Source organism: Pocillopora damicornis, chromosome 1, assembly GCF_964200805.1.
Source record: "Pocillopora damicornis chromosome 1, jaPocDami1.2, whole genome shotgun sequence".
NCBI classification, from domain to species: Eukaryota; Metazoa; Cnidaria; class Anthozoa; order Scleractinia; family Pocilloporidae; genus Pocillopora; species Pocillopora damicornis.
Window position 1 is genome coordinate 32,547,482 of NC_142670.1, and position 14,925 is coordinate 32,562,406.

At 36.9% G+C, this 14,925-nt stretch overlaps 2 protein-coding genes and 1 pseudogene across 2 annotated transcripts in view; 1 reads left to right on the plus strand and 2 right to left on the minus strand.

The window, feature by feature from the left end:
* The window catches only part of LOC149053372 (uncharacterized), a 9,532-nt pseudogene extending 4,182 nt beyond the window's left edge, over positions 1-5,350 (minus strand).
* The window catches only part of LOC149053371 (solute carrier family 25 member 32-like), a 24,593-nt gene extending 10,372 nt beyond the window's left edge, over positions 1-14,221 (plus strand). Inside the window, exons 2-5 of the mRNA XM_089190409.1 lie at positions 12,462-12,554; positions 13,102-13,160; positions 13,452-13,502; positions 14,010-14,221. Of these exons, the coding sequence (XP_089046535.1) occupies positions 12,462-12,554; positions 13,102-13,160; positions 13,452-13,502; positions 14,010-14,082 (276 nt within the window). The 3' untranslated portion in view covers positions 14,083-14,221. The remainder of the gene's footprint in view (positions 1-12,461; positions 12,555-13,101; positions 13,161-13,451; positions 13,503-14,009) is intronic.
* LOC149053370 (uncharacterized) overlaps positions 1-14,925 on the minus strand; it is a 76,239-nt gene that overhangs the window by 19,160 nt on the left and 42,154 nt on the right. The gene's annotated exons all lie outside the window — the stretch shown is intronic.

Here is a 14,925-nt window from a genome sequence, read left to right on the forward strand (position 1 = left end):
ACTACTAGTTCAGTGGTATTCATAACTACGAGGATCGCCTCTTCATTCATTTCTTCAACTTATACATGACTATTTATAGTCATGTATAATCAAAAGTTGTTTCGTTTTTGTGCACAAGTGAGCGTAAAATTATGCCTCCTCGATGTGAATTTCGGATGAAAGTCAGCTCTAAGCTACGTTTAACGTGGGAAACAAAATATAAATTTCATCGCCTTCATGAAAAACCAAACTATCCTTTACATGCAAAATCATCCCGAATATACATAAGTTTGCAAGAACAGTTGTATGAGCCCCAGGTATTAGTGCAAGATGCATTTGGATGGCATGCGTTCACTTTGACGGCTTGAGCCTTGCTGCTTTCGTCAACGTCTGAGAGAAAACAACATAAACTTCAATTTTCTGTGGGTTACCGGTGCAGTCAACAATAGGTTTTAGTGTCTTGACTATTTTCATAAAACTTGATGATAACAAAATTTCAACTTCGAAAACGAAGACGAAAACGTAGCGCCATGTAAAATCACTTACATCTCCATCTTGTACACAAAGCCAAACGAGCGATTTCATTCTCGTGCTTTTGTCAATCATTGACATATAGTTAATTTAAAAGCAGAATATCAATACATCAGTAACCATAATTGTTCATTCAAAAGTCAGGAACTTTATTTAGGAGGTCCTTAACATGAGAAATGGCTGCTTTAATTAAAACGAGGTATGAGTGATCAATTATCGAATTTTTTTGCAACGTGAGCAGCTGAATGGTGAGGCGCTGTAGCCGAACGTATCTTAAAATATTGTAGCAAAGAAATTAAATTCACCTGTACAGTTTTGTCCATTTCCAGTATATCCAGCATGACATTGACATACATGTGATCCAAGGGTGTTCATGCATGTAGCATTCACGTGACAGGAATGATTTCCTTTTGAATTCACGTGACAGGAATGATTTTCCTTTATGACTTCACTCTTCATTATCTGAGAAACGGTAAATGCACTTTGCACTTTAATTTTGTCACCTAACGATTTATAATTACTTTAACCATTACAAATAATAAGAAAAAAACTTTCTCTTTTTTGTCTTTGACGAACTAGATTTTTGAAACGTGCAACCTAGATATTATATTCTCTTCTACAATGTTTTTTTTACATCTCCCAATATGATGGCTCTGAAACAAACAGGATGTAGATCATGGCAACTCCGTGCATAAACATGTGTGGGTAATGCTGCTCAAAAAAAACAAAACTTAGCAAATTCACCTGTGCTTAGATTAAATTCACCTGTGCAGCTTTGACCATTTCCATTAAATCCAGGCTGGCATTCACAAAGATAGGATAAGATGCGTTGGTGTTCGTGCAGGTAGCATTCACGTGACAAGAGTGATTTCCTTTACATTCGTCAATATCTGAAAAACCATATATATATATTTGCACTTCATCATGTTTGTCACTTTAAAAATGAACGGACTCTCAGTCTAGTGATTACTTTGATAATCATACATAATAAACAATTTTTTCTCTTTTTGTGTTCCACGAATTAGATATTTGAAACGTATATTTTATCACGAATATTTCAGTTTATCAAGCTATCGGCTCTGAAACAACTGGCTTGTTCCTGCTGCTCCCACAAAACGTACCATCCTTTGGGGTCACAAAACACTGGACCAAATTGCGGTGTAGCGTAACTACTCTTAATATTGGCATCATCCAGGTTTTGATAATTATAGCAGGTAATTTAGTGTTAACAACTGAGTTGAAAACGTAAATTAGCTTCCGTTAAGGGTAAAAAAGCTGACGTTTCGAGCGTTAGCCCTTTCTCACTCTCTGATAGCATTACAAAGAGTCCTGTTCCCTTTTGCTTTAATCGCCGATTTAAGTCTGAGTTGTATGTACCTCAACTGTATGCTACCAAATGCGTTTTAGATGTTTTTGATTCTCAGCTCCCGCACAACGATGCCAACCCCGAGGTATTCGGTAGTAACACAATTATTTCCCAGCAGTGTGTAATTTTTCTCTGCCTCCTAAAGGTTTCCTTTCGTTCTATGAAAAGGGTCAGATCAGGTCAGAGAAAAATATACAATCCCTTCAGGACTCATTATTTTTCTTACCTTATCAACTGAGTTGATAATGCAAATTGGCCTCTGTAAAGAGTTTCAAAGCTGACGTTTCGAGCATTCGCTGTAACACTCTTCACGGTGGCCGATTTACCTCATCAACTCAATTGATAATACTAAATTACCTTGTTGCACTCTCCCACCGACGCAGCACCGCAGTTTATGTAGAGCCTTACCACCTTTATTTATCGCTCTTTCTCTCAGTTTACTGGCGATATAATCCACGCTGGATTTTGTGAGAACGAGCTGGAGGCGATTGATCTACTTTTTTTTCGAATGCTTTCCCAACATCTGAAGACGTTTACTACGCTGGTAAACCGATAGAAAGCGCGGTCTGTTACTCTAATAACATATATAAACTTCAAATTTCCACAGGTTTACCAGTGCAATCAACGATTTTTTTTTTGACCAATCAGGGTGCTCGTAGTATCTTGACTATTTTGTAAAACTTGATGATAATAATTTTCAACTTTTTCACTCAAATATATCTTGAGCATCAACGAAAACGTAGCGCCATGGAAAATTATTTACATATCCATCCTGTGCACAGGGTTCAGAGCCAAACGAGCGATTTTATTTTCATACTCCTGTCAGTCATGGTGATAAGGTTAATTTTAAAGGAGAACAACGCATCAGTCACCAAAATTGTTCATTTAAAAGTCAGGGACATTACCTAAGAGGTTCTTAACATGAGAAATGGCTGCCTAATGTAATGAGTAATTAATTACTTAATTGTCTTGCAACACGGCTAAATGGTGCGGCGCTGTAGCCGGAAAGCGTAAAGGACTATTAAAAATATTGTAGCGAAGAAATTAAATTCACCTATGCAGTTTTGTCCATTTCCAGTATATCCAGCATGACATTGACATACATGTGATCCAAGGGTGTTCATGCATGTAGCATTCACGTGACAAGAGTGATTTCCTTTGCACTCGTTGATATCTGTAAAATCATAAACATAACTAAAGAAACGAACTGTAATTAAAAAAAAAAGTTGCCGAGCATAATGTAAGAAACCCTGGTCTTGTTATCTTGTGGTTCCAGACGAAAGTGCTTCACACAAGCACTCACCATATTTTTTTCTCGGTTTCCCCAAGTTCAAATCTGTTGTTCTGTCCTGTAAGCCTATCTATCAAGTCTCCCTCTACCAGTGCAGATTTTTTACCTTACACTGAATGTTTACTTAACCACCTAACTCCCTTTAATGACCAAGAAAGAAATTCTCCTTACCAAATCATTACAATATCAAACAGACAAGTGACGAGAATAAGGAAAAATATCAGCTCGAGGATTATCAATTGATTCAATACCAAATTCTTAGAACTGACATCATAAGAATTGTGTGGCAGACAGTAAGGAGAATTACTAATGAGATCTTAGGAGTGAAAGGGTCAATACAAGGTATGCTGGTAAAACAAGTCTCGCAAATATGATAGTGTTTTTTTTCTGATGGAAATGGTTTCAAAAGAGATGCATCAAGTACCTGTGCAGTCGCTTCCATTTCCAGTATATCCGGGATGACAAGTACAAACATACGATCCTTTGGTGTTCATGCACGTAGCATTCGCGTGACAAGAGTGATTTCCTTTACACTCGTTTATATCTGTAAAACGATAAACATAAAAAAAAGAATAAATTTTAAAATATGCCATTGAGAAGAAGTTGCCGAGCATAAGCTTAGAAACCTTGGTCTTGTTTTCTCGGGTCTTAGACACAAGCACTTCACTTTAGCGTTCACTAGAATTTTTCTTGGTTCCCCGCGAGTTTAAATCCGTTGTTCTGTTCTGTAAGCCCATCCATCAAGTCTCCCTTTGCTAATTGAGATTTTTTACCACTGAATGTTTATTTAATACAATTGTGTCATTATCAACATTGTCTTCAGGCCTACACTCATCTCTTTTTTATACTAGGTATGGTGGCAAAACAAGTCTTGCAACGATGATAGTGCTTTTCTTTCTAATGGAAATGGTTACAAAAGAAACGCATCAAATACCTGTGCAGTTGCGTCCATTTCCAGTATATCCGGGGTAACAAGTACAAACGTACAATCCTTTGGCGTTTGTGCAGATAGCATTCACGTGACAAGAGTGATTTCCTTTACACTCGTCAATATCTGAAAAATCATCGACAACTTTTTGCACCTTATCGTTTTTATAACTTATAGTCGTTTAATTCCTTTGATCATCACAAATTGTAAAACAAATGTTTCTCTTTTAGGGCTACATAAATTAGATATTGCGAAATTATATTTCAGCACAAATAGTTTAATTTATCAACCTGACTGCTCTGAAACAAACCACGTGTAAATCATGGTTACTCTGTGCCTAGACATGCATGGGTAACGCTACTGAAAACCGTGAGAATATTCACAAAAATTAGTTTTATTGGGAAATATTAATAAGGTCATCTTAAAAATTACCTGAACACGAGTGTCCATCGCCGGTGTATCCCACTTTACATATGCATTTGTAAGAACTATACGCGTTGGTACAGCTTGCATTCACATCGCAGTTACTGATGTTATATTTACATTCATCCATATCTAAAATGTGGAAAGAGAAGCATTAGCTAAGTTAGAGCAACTTGAGAGAGACATCCACGCTAGAACGGATCCAAACCAAATATTAAGATAATCATATCAATAATAGTATAATTTATAATAATTTCATGTTACTGATAACTCGTAACAAAATAAAATAACTCATGCAAACTTATAAGACCTACCTTCGTGAACCATATCACAGTGAATCAGTTTTGCCTTTCCTTTACAAGTTGGACTCAGCCAACCAGCCATGATGTGTTTACCTTCATTTGCCTTTATTTCCTTACAAGACAGCGCCGGTAATCCAGGGATAGAGCCTAAGGGAGCTGAAGTAAAGATATGTTTTACGTTTACTTCCTATTCTTAGTTCTTCCAGGATGGAGAAGATTTATAGAAATAGAAATCACATAGATGGAAATAGCTTTGATTTCTCACCTCTGCCGTTCAATCGCCGGATGTAAAACCACGCGGGTGCAGAAAGGAAATTATCTGGTCTCGCCTCCTTGGTGCGGTTACTTAGTTCACATATTTGGTATTTTCTATTGTAGTCGTAGCTTTGGCATGTAATCTCTTGTCCACATTTGACATCACAAAGATGAGGAGCCGCCACTGACCACCTTTTGAAAACAGAACGCTTGAGAGCCATTCCTTGTATATTTACTTCAGTCCTACATTGATCATTAGCTGTGACAAACTCCATGGCAGATGCGAAAATGACGAGTCTTAAATGGCGGAACATCCACCACATACTTTTTTCCTTGTGCTGAATTTGAAAATATTGAGGATAAGACGCAACAGGTAAATGTTGTATTCCCGCCAAGTTACATCTTACTTTGAAAACTATCTATCTGTCTATCAGATGAATAATAATACATGTCATGGATTAATTAATGGCCCGCCCGAAAATTCGCGAGAACACTCCATAGTAGCTTGACGGGAGTAAACAAGATTCCATTATTTGAGAACGACATAAAAACTTGAGTGCAGAGATAAAGCTATAATTCGCATTTAAGTTCAGGATCAGGCCAAGTAAATTTAGTAAAATTTACTTGGCCGAAAATGCAAACGAACTTACGAAATTCCAGAAAAATTTTAATCACTTACTACTCAACTTGTCACTAACAATTCATCGTCTGTGAGGTTCATTTAAATTAATGACGCTGCAAATGTGACAGGTTCTTTTACGTCATCTAACTTCTTAAGTTCTTTTTATCCTTACGTTGCTTAATTTTATGATGTAGGTTGCTCCCAATTATACCACTAAAGAATTTCTCGCGTTTCTTCCAACTCCCATTCATCACCTCAAGGGCACGTATAGTTGTTTTAAAATGAGGGACATGACTGGTCCTTAAAGTTATTCATGATCATCATTTGATTATAAAACTTTAATACTAACAAAGACTCGCCATCTTTTTTTCTGGGTTGCTTGTTTCTTTTGTTTTGTTCTGTTTTTCATTTTTACGCGGAGTTGCTTACTCTTTTTAACATCTTTTAGGTTGAACATGCGACTGAACAATAAAAGAGAGCTTTTGAGCAAAATTTTCCGTGCACGGTTAAAAGACGAAAATAATACGAGCAAGCCAAGCATTCAAATATTTGTTGAAATATCTTGATCCATTGTTGTTTTGAATTGCGAAATTTTGGCTATACAAAACATATCGTGACCGTTCGATTTATAGGAGAGAATGTTATGGCAAATTAAAAGGAAAAAGGGTTGAAAAAGACTCCATTTTTTCCTTATCATAATATCACTGTGCTTGCAATTTTCCGTCAGCTCTACAAAACAATGGCGCACAACTATTGCGCTAAAGATTCAGTTTTAAAAAAATGATTATGTTCCTTGTCCATGTCAGTTTGTGCGAGAAGATGTGAAGTCGAACTTATACATTGTGAATCCATCGATTGAAATGAGACTTTTTAACTGAAAAAGGCCAATTGAACGGCGGCAAACCTTTGGTCTCGATTTTATTTTTAACCCTTTACATGATTTCTGTACCATTTACACGAATATCTAAGTTGTTCTTTGCAGGTAAAAAATTGTCTTGTCAATAATTTGTTTTTACAGTTTTAGTTTCTTTTTTCCATACGGTTCCATTCGAGAAAGCAAATATAATAAGGTTGGAGTCTTATTCATGAACGCAAAATATGATTTCTTTCCCTGTTGGATGTAGTCTCATTCCTTTATCAGTTTAACGTTTACACGACTCTCTAATTTGTTCTTTAGAGGTGAAAAATTGTCTTGTCGTAGGGTGTGTTGGTAAAAGATGAGCGTTCGCTCCTTTGAAGTCCTCGATAAAATATTTGTCTTCATATGTTAGAGCTCAGAGGCATGGAATTTTTTTTTTTTAATGTGAAAATACACAGAGAGAGCACGCTCGATTTTACTGTTGTATTAGTGTAGAAACATTTTTTCTCATCTTAATAAAAAACAGATAATTTTAATTACCCTAAAAAGGAATAACGTGTGATAAACACGCAATAATTCCTTAGAGCTCCCGCACTCACTAAAGTCAGGGAGACTTGCTTATCAACTCTCAGAAACTTTCAAGCCTACTACCACAGGTCAAATATTGCAGCTCTGCTCAAAAACGAGTGCCCTCAAACATTTCAGACTGATGTGTTGACACACTTAAGAAAAGTCCCTATGGTTCCATGACCAAAAATTGCGAATTTTAAATATTGATTCCCTAAGGACATTTTTTTAACCAGTTTAGAAAATGAAAATTACCCGAACCTCCTCATGGGGTCTCCATTATAGGAAAGACGCCCCGTGGACGTAAATTACATCCGACCGAGAACAGCTGTGCGGCTTGAAGATAATTAAGTCCTGAAGATTACACTTTTCAAAGCAGAAAAGAAGTACGATCGGTCAAGCAATTTGAACTTTATTATCTCACTATATATTCCCAAAAAATATATTTTGACTGAACTTAGTTATCAACAATTGAGCGAAAAGTTGTCTTGAGTCATTATCTAAAGTGAATCTCACGATTCCGTTCTTGCCGAAACTTATATGAACGCTATCAATTGCTTTTTTTTTTAAATGTAGGTGCTAGTCTTAAAGACTACTCCAGCCCTCTGCACATACATAATAGAGAAATCTCTCGCATGAAATTTAGCACAAAACCTCAAAACCTTTGAGTAAATAGGAATTCGACCATCATCGTGTTGAAACAAATACACAAGTCTTCCAAAAGTAATATTTTTTAGGGAGCATATTTGAAGCTCCTTTATTTAAAAAAATGTCCCTATGGATTTATCGTAGTTTTTTAATGTTCTATGTGATAAATTTTGGCCATGTTTTGTAACTGTGAGATTTTTACCTCTCTTGCAGTTATTTGGGAATTGTAAAGGCTGTTTCTTAGACAGAGTGCAGCTGAGATGTTGATCGGCCTCACGACTGACAGATGAAAATGAAACGAGTGAAGCAAGCATCCAAATATATTGTTGAAATGTCTTGATCCATTGTTGCTATAAGTTACGACATTTTGGCGATACAAAACATATCGTGACCGTTCGATTTATGGGAGAGAATGTTAATGTTATGGGGAGCTGATAAGAAAAAAGGTTGTACAAACCTCTGTTTTTTTCTCACCTTAGTTATACTGTGCTTGCAATTTTCCGTCACCTGTATAAAAAAATGACGCAGAATTTACCTTGTGAATCCATCGATTGAAATAAGGCTTTTTAATTGAAAAAGGCCAGTTTATTTACCAGACCCTATTTTGGGATTTAAGCCAAACTTATTCTACGTAACTTTAGAGCTGATGGATGAAGGAAATGTGGTCCTCAAACAACTGATTGCTACCGAGTTCAAATACTCTCTTTTATCATGGTATTATGGCTATGATTACGATACCAACCGTTTGTTTTAAGCCAATGTATAATAATGAGAATTTAAAGAGAATTTCATCGTTTCTGTGTTTCGTTTTCCAACCGTTTGTTTTAAGCCAATGTATAATAATGAGTATTTAAAGAGAACTTCTTCGTTTCTGTGTTGGCTCCTCGCAAGCATTGAATTCAGAAAAATTCGAGCTGGAAGATAAAGCAATATACTCGTTTTGTTTGCGATATTTGCCAACCAATTGCGAATATTCTCGTTTCATTAATTTTAAATATAATTTAATTAGTATAAAATTATTAGATATTAGGCACGAATAAGGGTTTGGTAAATTTTGACTAAAACTCATGAAAACTACTTCAAAATCAGTTCTTAGGAGTATTTTGATAACATATCCCTTTCGTTTTTCCATTATCCATTGCCTAATTGAAGACACTCATCCATAAGCTAAGGAAAATATGATAAACCTAAAGGAACATCAAATTTTCCGTTCCATTTGTTCACCGTTGTATAATATTTAGTCTAAATATTAATGATTTGTGATGCAGTTCATTTATTTATACTAAACAAGATTCCAAGATTTCGTTATTCGACAGCGATAAGAAAACTTGAGTGCAGAGATGAAGTTACAATTCGAATTTAAGTTCAGGATCAGGCCAAGTAAATTACAGAAATATTCTTTGGAAATGCAGACAAACTTACGAAATTGCAGAAAAATTTGAATCGCTCATTATTCAGCTTGACACTAAAAATCGGGCGACTGTGAACTTCATTTAAGTTAATGTCGCTGACAGCTTCTTTTTTGTAATCTAACGTGTTCAAGTTCTTTTTATCTTTAGGTTACTTAAATTTATGATCTAAGCTGATCCCAAATTATACCACTGAAGAATTTCTCGTGTTTCTTCCGACCCCTTCGTCACCGCAATATGATATGATATTGTATAGTTTGGTTTTAAAATAAGAAACCCGACAGGTCCCAAGAGCAATTAATGATCATTATTGAATACAAAACGTATATACCAATAGAGACTCACTCTTGTTTTTTCTGGGCTGCTTGTTTTTTTTTTTTTACGTGGGGCTTCCCTACCTTTTTACATAGTTTTAGTGTGACATGCGATTAAACACAGAAGGAAAATATTGAACAACATTTTTGGTTATTTTGGTTATTTTGCTCCTTTCCCCTCCTCCTTCCCCCTCCCCCTTTTCCTCCTCCTTTCCCCTCCTCCTTCCCCCTCCTCCTTCCCCCTTCCCCTTTGCCCTCCTCCTTCCCCCTACTCCTTCCTCCATAACTCAAACTTGTCCTCCTTAGCTTAACTCCTTACTCTCAGAAGTGATCAACATATAACTTCTCCCCATAATATCCTTACATTATCGGGCAAACAGGTTGTAAGAATGCACAAAGACATCCTAATCTTACACCAAATCCTTTTCCCTTATTTACAAAGGAAATGTGTAGGGGTTAGAGGGAAGAATTCACAATCAGATCTTGGTGGTTAAAGGGTCAATGAAAAAAACCAACATGCTAAATATCCTTGTAAATGTTAGCTGTAAACCTGTTTTTAAATTGTACATTGTATAGTATTTGCACTTAGTCAGCTTTTGTGCCTAATGGAATGTGTTCTTTTTATCACTAGGAATAGGGACTTTGTCAGTCACAAACCCAATATGGGTGGTGAAAACTCGCCTATGTCTCCAGTACTCTGATCCCCTTGCAGGAAAAACACAAACACCACAGTACAAAGGAATGTTTGGTAAGACATTTTTTTTGCAAAGATGAATGACTCCTTTTTACCCTTTTTACATCAGTATGTATTTTCCCCGTACTGTTCTTGATAAATTTCAAACTTGCCACTTATGAGGAGAACGTAGTTAAAAATCAAGAGCTCTTTCAAGTTTGTGATTATGTCTTCTAGTTATTCATAAGCCTAATGTTTTATTCAGCACTGAATAATAAATCAAGGCTGTGCTCTAAGGAAAATTTCAGGGAGCCCTTCAGGCTCCCAAGCGTTTTAGCTTGGGTGCCCAGGCCTAAAAGATGGTCGCCCAAATCAAAATTTCGGGGAGCCCGAAGAGCTCCCAAACATTTTAGCTGAGGTGCCCGGGCCTCCTAGTTGGTCACCCAAATTAATAAATCAGTCAGTTAATTATTAAAAATTAAACAAACTGTTTTCGTAACGAGTCAAATAGAACTATGTGCATTTATTTATTATTTTTATGTTCATGAAACATCGTATCCTTTGACCTCCTGAAAACCTATCATCATTTATAGTCAAATAATTATTTATGTTTATTCAGCGATTTATTAATCACCGACCGTACTTTACGCCTATCAGAGCAGAAGTAACAACTTCTTTTGGAAAACTAGCTGATGAGCCATCCCAATTTAAAGGAAAAATTTTAATGCTATTGGAAAAGCCGTTAAAATCGAAAACTGTGCAGCTATTCAAGTTCAAAGTCAAGGATTATGCTACATGTGAATTCACGTGGAACGACCTTTGAACATCAACGTGCGCCCGATGGAACAACATTTTCTTTTAAAAGAACGACTCCCGTGTTCATTTAGCGATTTATTAATCGTCGACCGTACTTTACGCCTGTCAGAGCAGAAGTAACAATTGCTTTTCAACGCGCGCCCGATTGAACAACATTTTTTTTTTTTTTGTTGACTGTAAATCAAGAAACCAACACCAGCCAGTCGCCCGGCCGGGCGACCAAGAAAATATTTTCAGTCGCCCGAGGCCAAATGTTAGTCGCCTCAGGCGACCGGGCGCCGTTAGAGCACAGCCTTGTAAATTGTTTGATCCTTTTCTCAATCACAATTTCACTGTGAGGGAATTGAACCTGAGTCAAGGTGCTGGTATATGTAATTGTGCTCACCAACTCCCCATATAAATGAAATCCAGATGCATGACTTATTTTGTACTCCTTGTTCTCTACAGATGCTCTGTTAAAGTTGTGGAGACATGAGGGGTTGAGAGGTTTATACAAGGTAACCTTGATATGTATCTGTTGACAGCTTTTTGATTGACTGATCAAGTTAAAAATTAAGATACAGTAATTTTGACTGTGTGTACTGGACTTGTTGTGAAGTATGCAGGATATTGGTCTCTAGTAAAGTCAGTCAAGTCCAAAAAGTCACCAGCAGTGTGTACTGCACCATGTGTATGTTGATACCTTGGGCTTAAGAAAAAAATGGAATAAAATGTACTACAGTAAAGGAATTAAAATATATATTTAGGATCTTTAGTTTTTGTATGTGCATAGGAGATCCATCCACCTATCTTACAGGTGTAGGTTTGCAAACAGAACATGTGAAGTGCTTTTACTCTGATCATGTTCATAGCTTAGGGTGGATGATTGAAGTGTTGTCATTTACTGGAACTAAAATTTACTCTCAACTCCCCTCTCCACCCAGAAGGATTGATAAGAATCAACCCTTTGCCCCCCCCCCCCCTAAGACTGACTGACATCTAACTTCTCCTTACAATATCACCTCTGAATCACACATGTGGGTCATGAGAATAGAGGAAATATTCAGCCACCGAAAAAGTTTTTGACTGTTTAAGAAATTCTCCTTGTTAGTATCTTTGGAAATGTACAGAGAACAGTATGGAGAATATGTATACTGATGATAGGGTGTAAAGGGTCAACACGAACACATGTAGTGGCCAGTGGCGAATGTAAAAAGAGAACATGAGAGAGGGAAGGATGGGGGAAGTTTTTGGCTTCTCATCTTGAGTAGTGTGTGCCTTAGCATTTTGAAGCTACCACTGACGTCCAAACGACAACCTTTATTACCTTTGTTGTACATGTGGCTGGTAGGAAGGTACTAATAGGATGACGTTTATTATTATGTAACCGTGGGTTATCTTGGGAATCACTCTGAAGTGCTGAAAATATAGTAGTTATTTTTTTATATAAAGTGTTTTTCTATCAAATTTACCGTTTTGCTAACTTTCATTTTCGTCAGAGTTCACCTGAGTACCTTCTAATGGCTTCACTGTCGAAAATTTTCGCCGCAACAGCGACATATCCTTATCAAGTGGTTAGAGCAAGACTTCAGGTTAGAATAGGAGGTTCATTAGCAAACTATTAACCTTTTGAGATCGATTTTGTTTTACTTTCGATGCTATTATCTTGAAATAAACTTGTAGTTTAAGGCTTTTTTTAGTTTTCAGGCCGGTGATCTCATCGGTTGGTTTACTGGACTTCAGATTGATGTGGCCTGTGCTTGATCCTCGAGCCTCAGCTAGGTCATTGTGTCGGTTCCTTGGGAAAAGATTCGTTAGCCCCACACATCCCCTCTCCTAGTGGTTCAAATGGGCACCAACAAAAGGACAGGGAAACCCTACAATGTGGATAAATATCAATTCTCACGAGGGAGAGTAGCTTTCACCCTCTTTCACTCTTTCCATTCCTCTTAAGAAACACGGATCCAAGATGGTTATGGGAACGCACGGCGCGAAAGTTTTGATCCTGTGTCCGTAAAATTAGCTAAAACCAATTGAATATATCTGAAGCTGTCTTTAAGCAAGTCTGTTTCGTTAAATCGTTCAGTATTTACTGTTTCCTGCTGTCATCTATTGTTCATGAATTTTACTTTTCTAAAGAATCAGTACGCGATGGTGGAATACAAAGGCGCGTTGGATGTGATTAGTAAGACTTTCAGGTAAGTTGGAACTTGATATGAGAACTTAAAGTTTTCGATGCGTTATAGACTAGCTTTCTATCTCTAGTTTCAAACCCTCTACATTAAAGAGAGGTACATGTTTTGCCCGTTTGAAACAATTTGACAAAGAACTGGACCGAAATTGGCGGAGAACTGAAACCAGCTTGTTTGAGAACTGGATCCAATTTTCGGATTGACTTACGGCTTAGTGGTAAAGTCCACATTTTCATGAAAGTAAGTATTCTTCTTTTTCTGGCCTCTTCTCACGGCAGGTTCTTTTCAAAATCTTAGGCATCAAGGAGTACGAGGATTTTACAAAGGATTAATTCCCAGTGTCCTCAGGTAAGGCAGAATGTTAAAGAGTAAATTTGATGATACTAATATATTTGGTAGTTAGTTTTAGGTGTTATACCGCAGTGTATAATCTAATAATATTAATAATAATAATAACATTTATTTATACCGCGCAAATTCAACTATGCAGTTTTCAAATGCGCCTAGAATTGGCCAAGAGGGCTCAGTGGGCTCCCATCTTTAATTTCAGGTGGCGCTTTGTAAAGAAAAGGGTCTTAAGAGATGGGGTACCCCCATAATGTGTTAAACTTATTTGCACCCTCTAGTCTGTGAGAAACTGGGAAGAAGAGACAGGCGATAGATACATTAAGAGGCTATAAAATTTGGAGTAGGTGTCGTGTCATTATTTTCGTCAGTTACATGTTCGAATACTGTGAAATAATTAAGATACTTATCCTTATTACAAGTATTTGTGCGTTAGCGTAAGTTTTAGTGGTTTTCTGTTTTGTTTTTTTTTGTTTGATTGTTGTTGTTGTTGTTGTTGTTTCTTTTTAGAGTAACGCCAGCATGTGCACTCACATTTGTGGTGTACGAAAACGTTATTCACTTCCTTCTGCCGGACAGATGACATCGACAGGATAAATAATGCAATCCGGCAACGGGAGACGATGAGCAATATTACAGCACCTGGTTTTATCGCCAGGCTTTATTCTGCAACAGCTCCAACGGATTCATTTATGAAAAAAAATATACTAACCGTGCGAAGTTAACCGCCCGGTGCGTTTACACATTTCATCGGTAACTTCATTTACCAGCAGCATGTGAATAAGATTTTTTTTCAGAGCAATTTATGTACAACAATGCAAGAGGTATTCATTACTTTTCTCGGGTCCTGAGGATAACAATGATTTTTCCCATTGTTCTTTTATAAAGCACCCTCCCCCTTCCCCCCCCCCCCCCCCCTTGTCCTTTGTGGGTAGCAAATTTATGTACATCCCTTAACACTAACAAAGGCATGAACTACAAGAGATGCCTTTTTGCAAGTTTTTTTTTTATTACTATTAACTTAATAATTCAAACATTACTTGTGAAAATTACTTGCAATTAATCAAGAAAAATGTTCAATATTATGTTGAGAATGACCTTATTTTCCTTTTTCTGTTCCTTACGGTAAAATCTTTTTCAATAACTTTCTCGATTTGTTACTGAATCGTTGTGATGTAAAGTTAAACCCGGTTTTGATTGATTGTTCTGTTTTTACTTCGCTGGGTTCTGGTGTCATGCATTTTCCCAAACATTTCCTTGTTGTTGTTGTTTTTTTTCCCTGGTTATTGACACTGACTCCAGTAAAAAATGGTGAGAGCAACTCTTTCGCGATTGCCATCAAGTGAATTTGAAAAGTCTTTCACATAACCTTTCATTAGATGAGTGGTATCGAGAACCTACTCCGACCCTCGGACTACACTGCCCT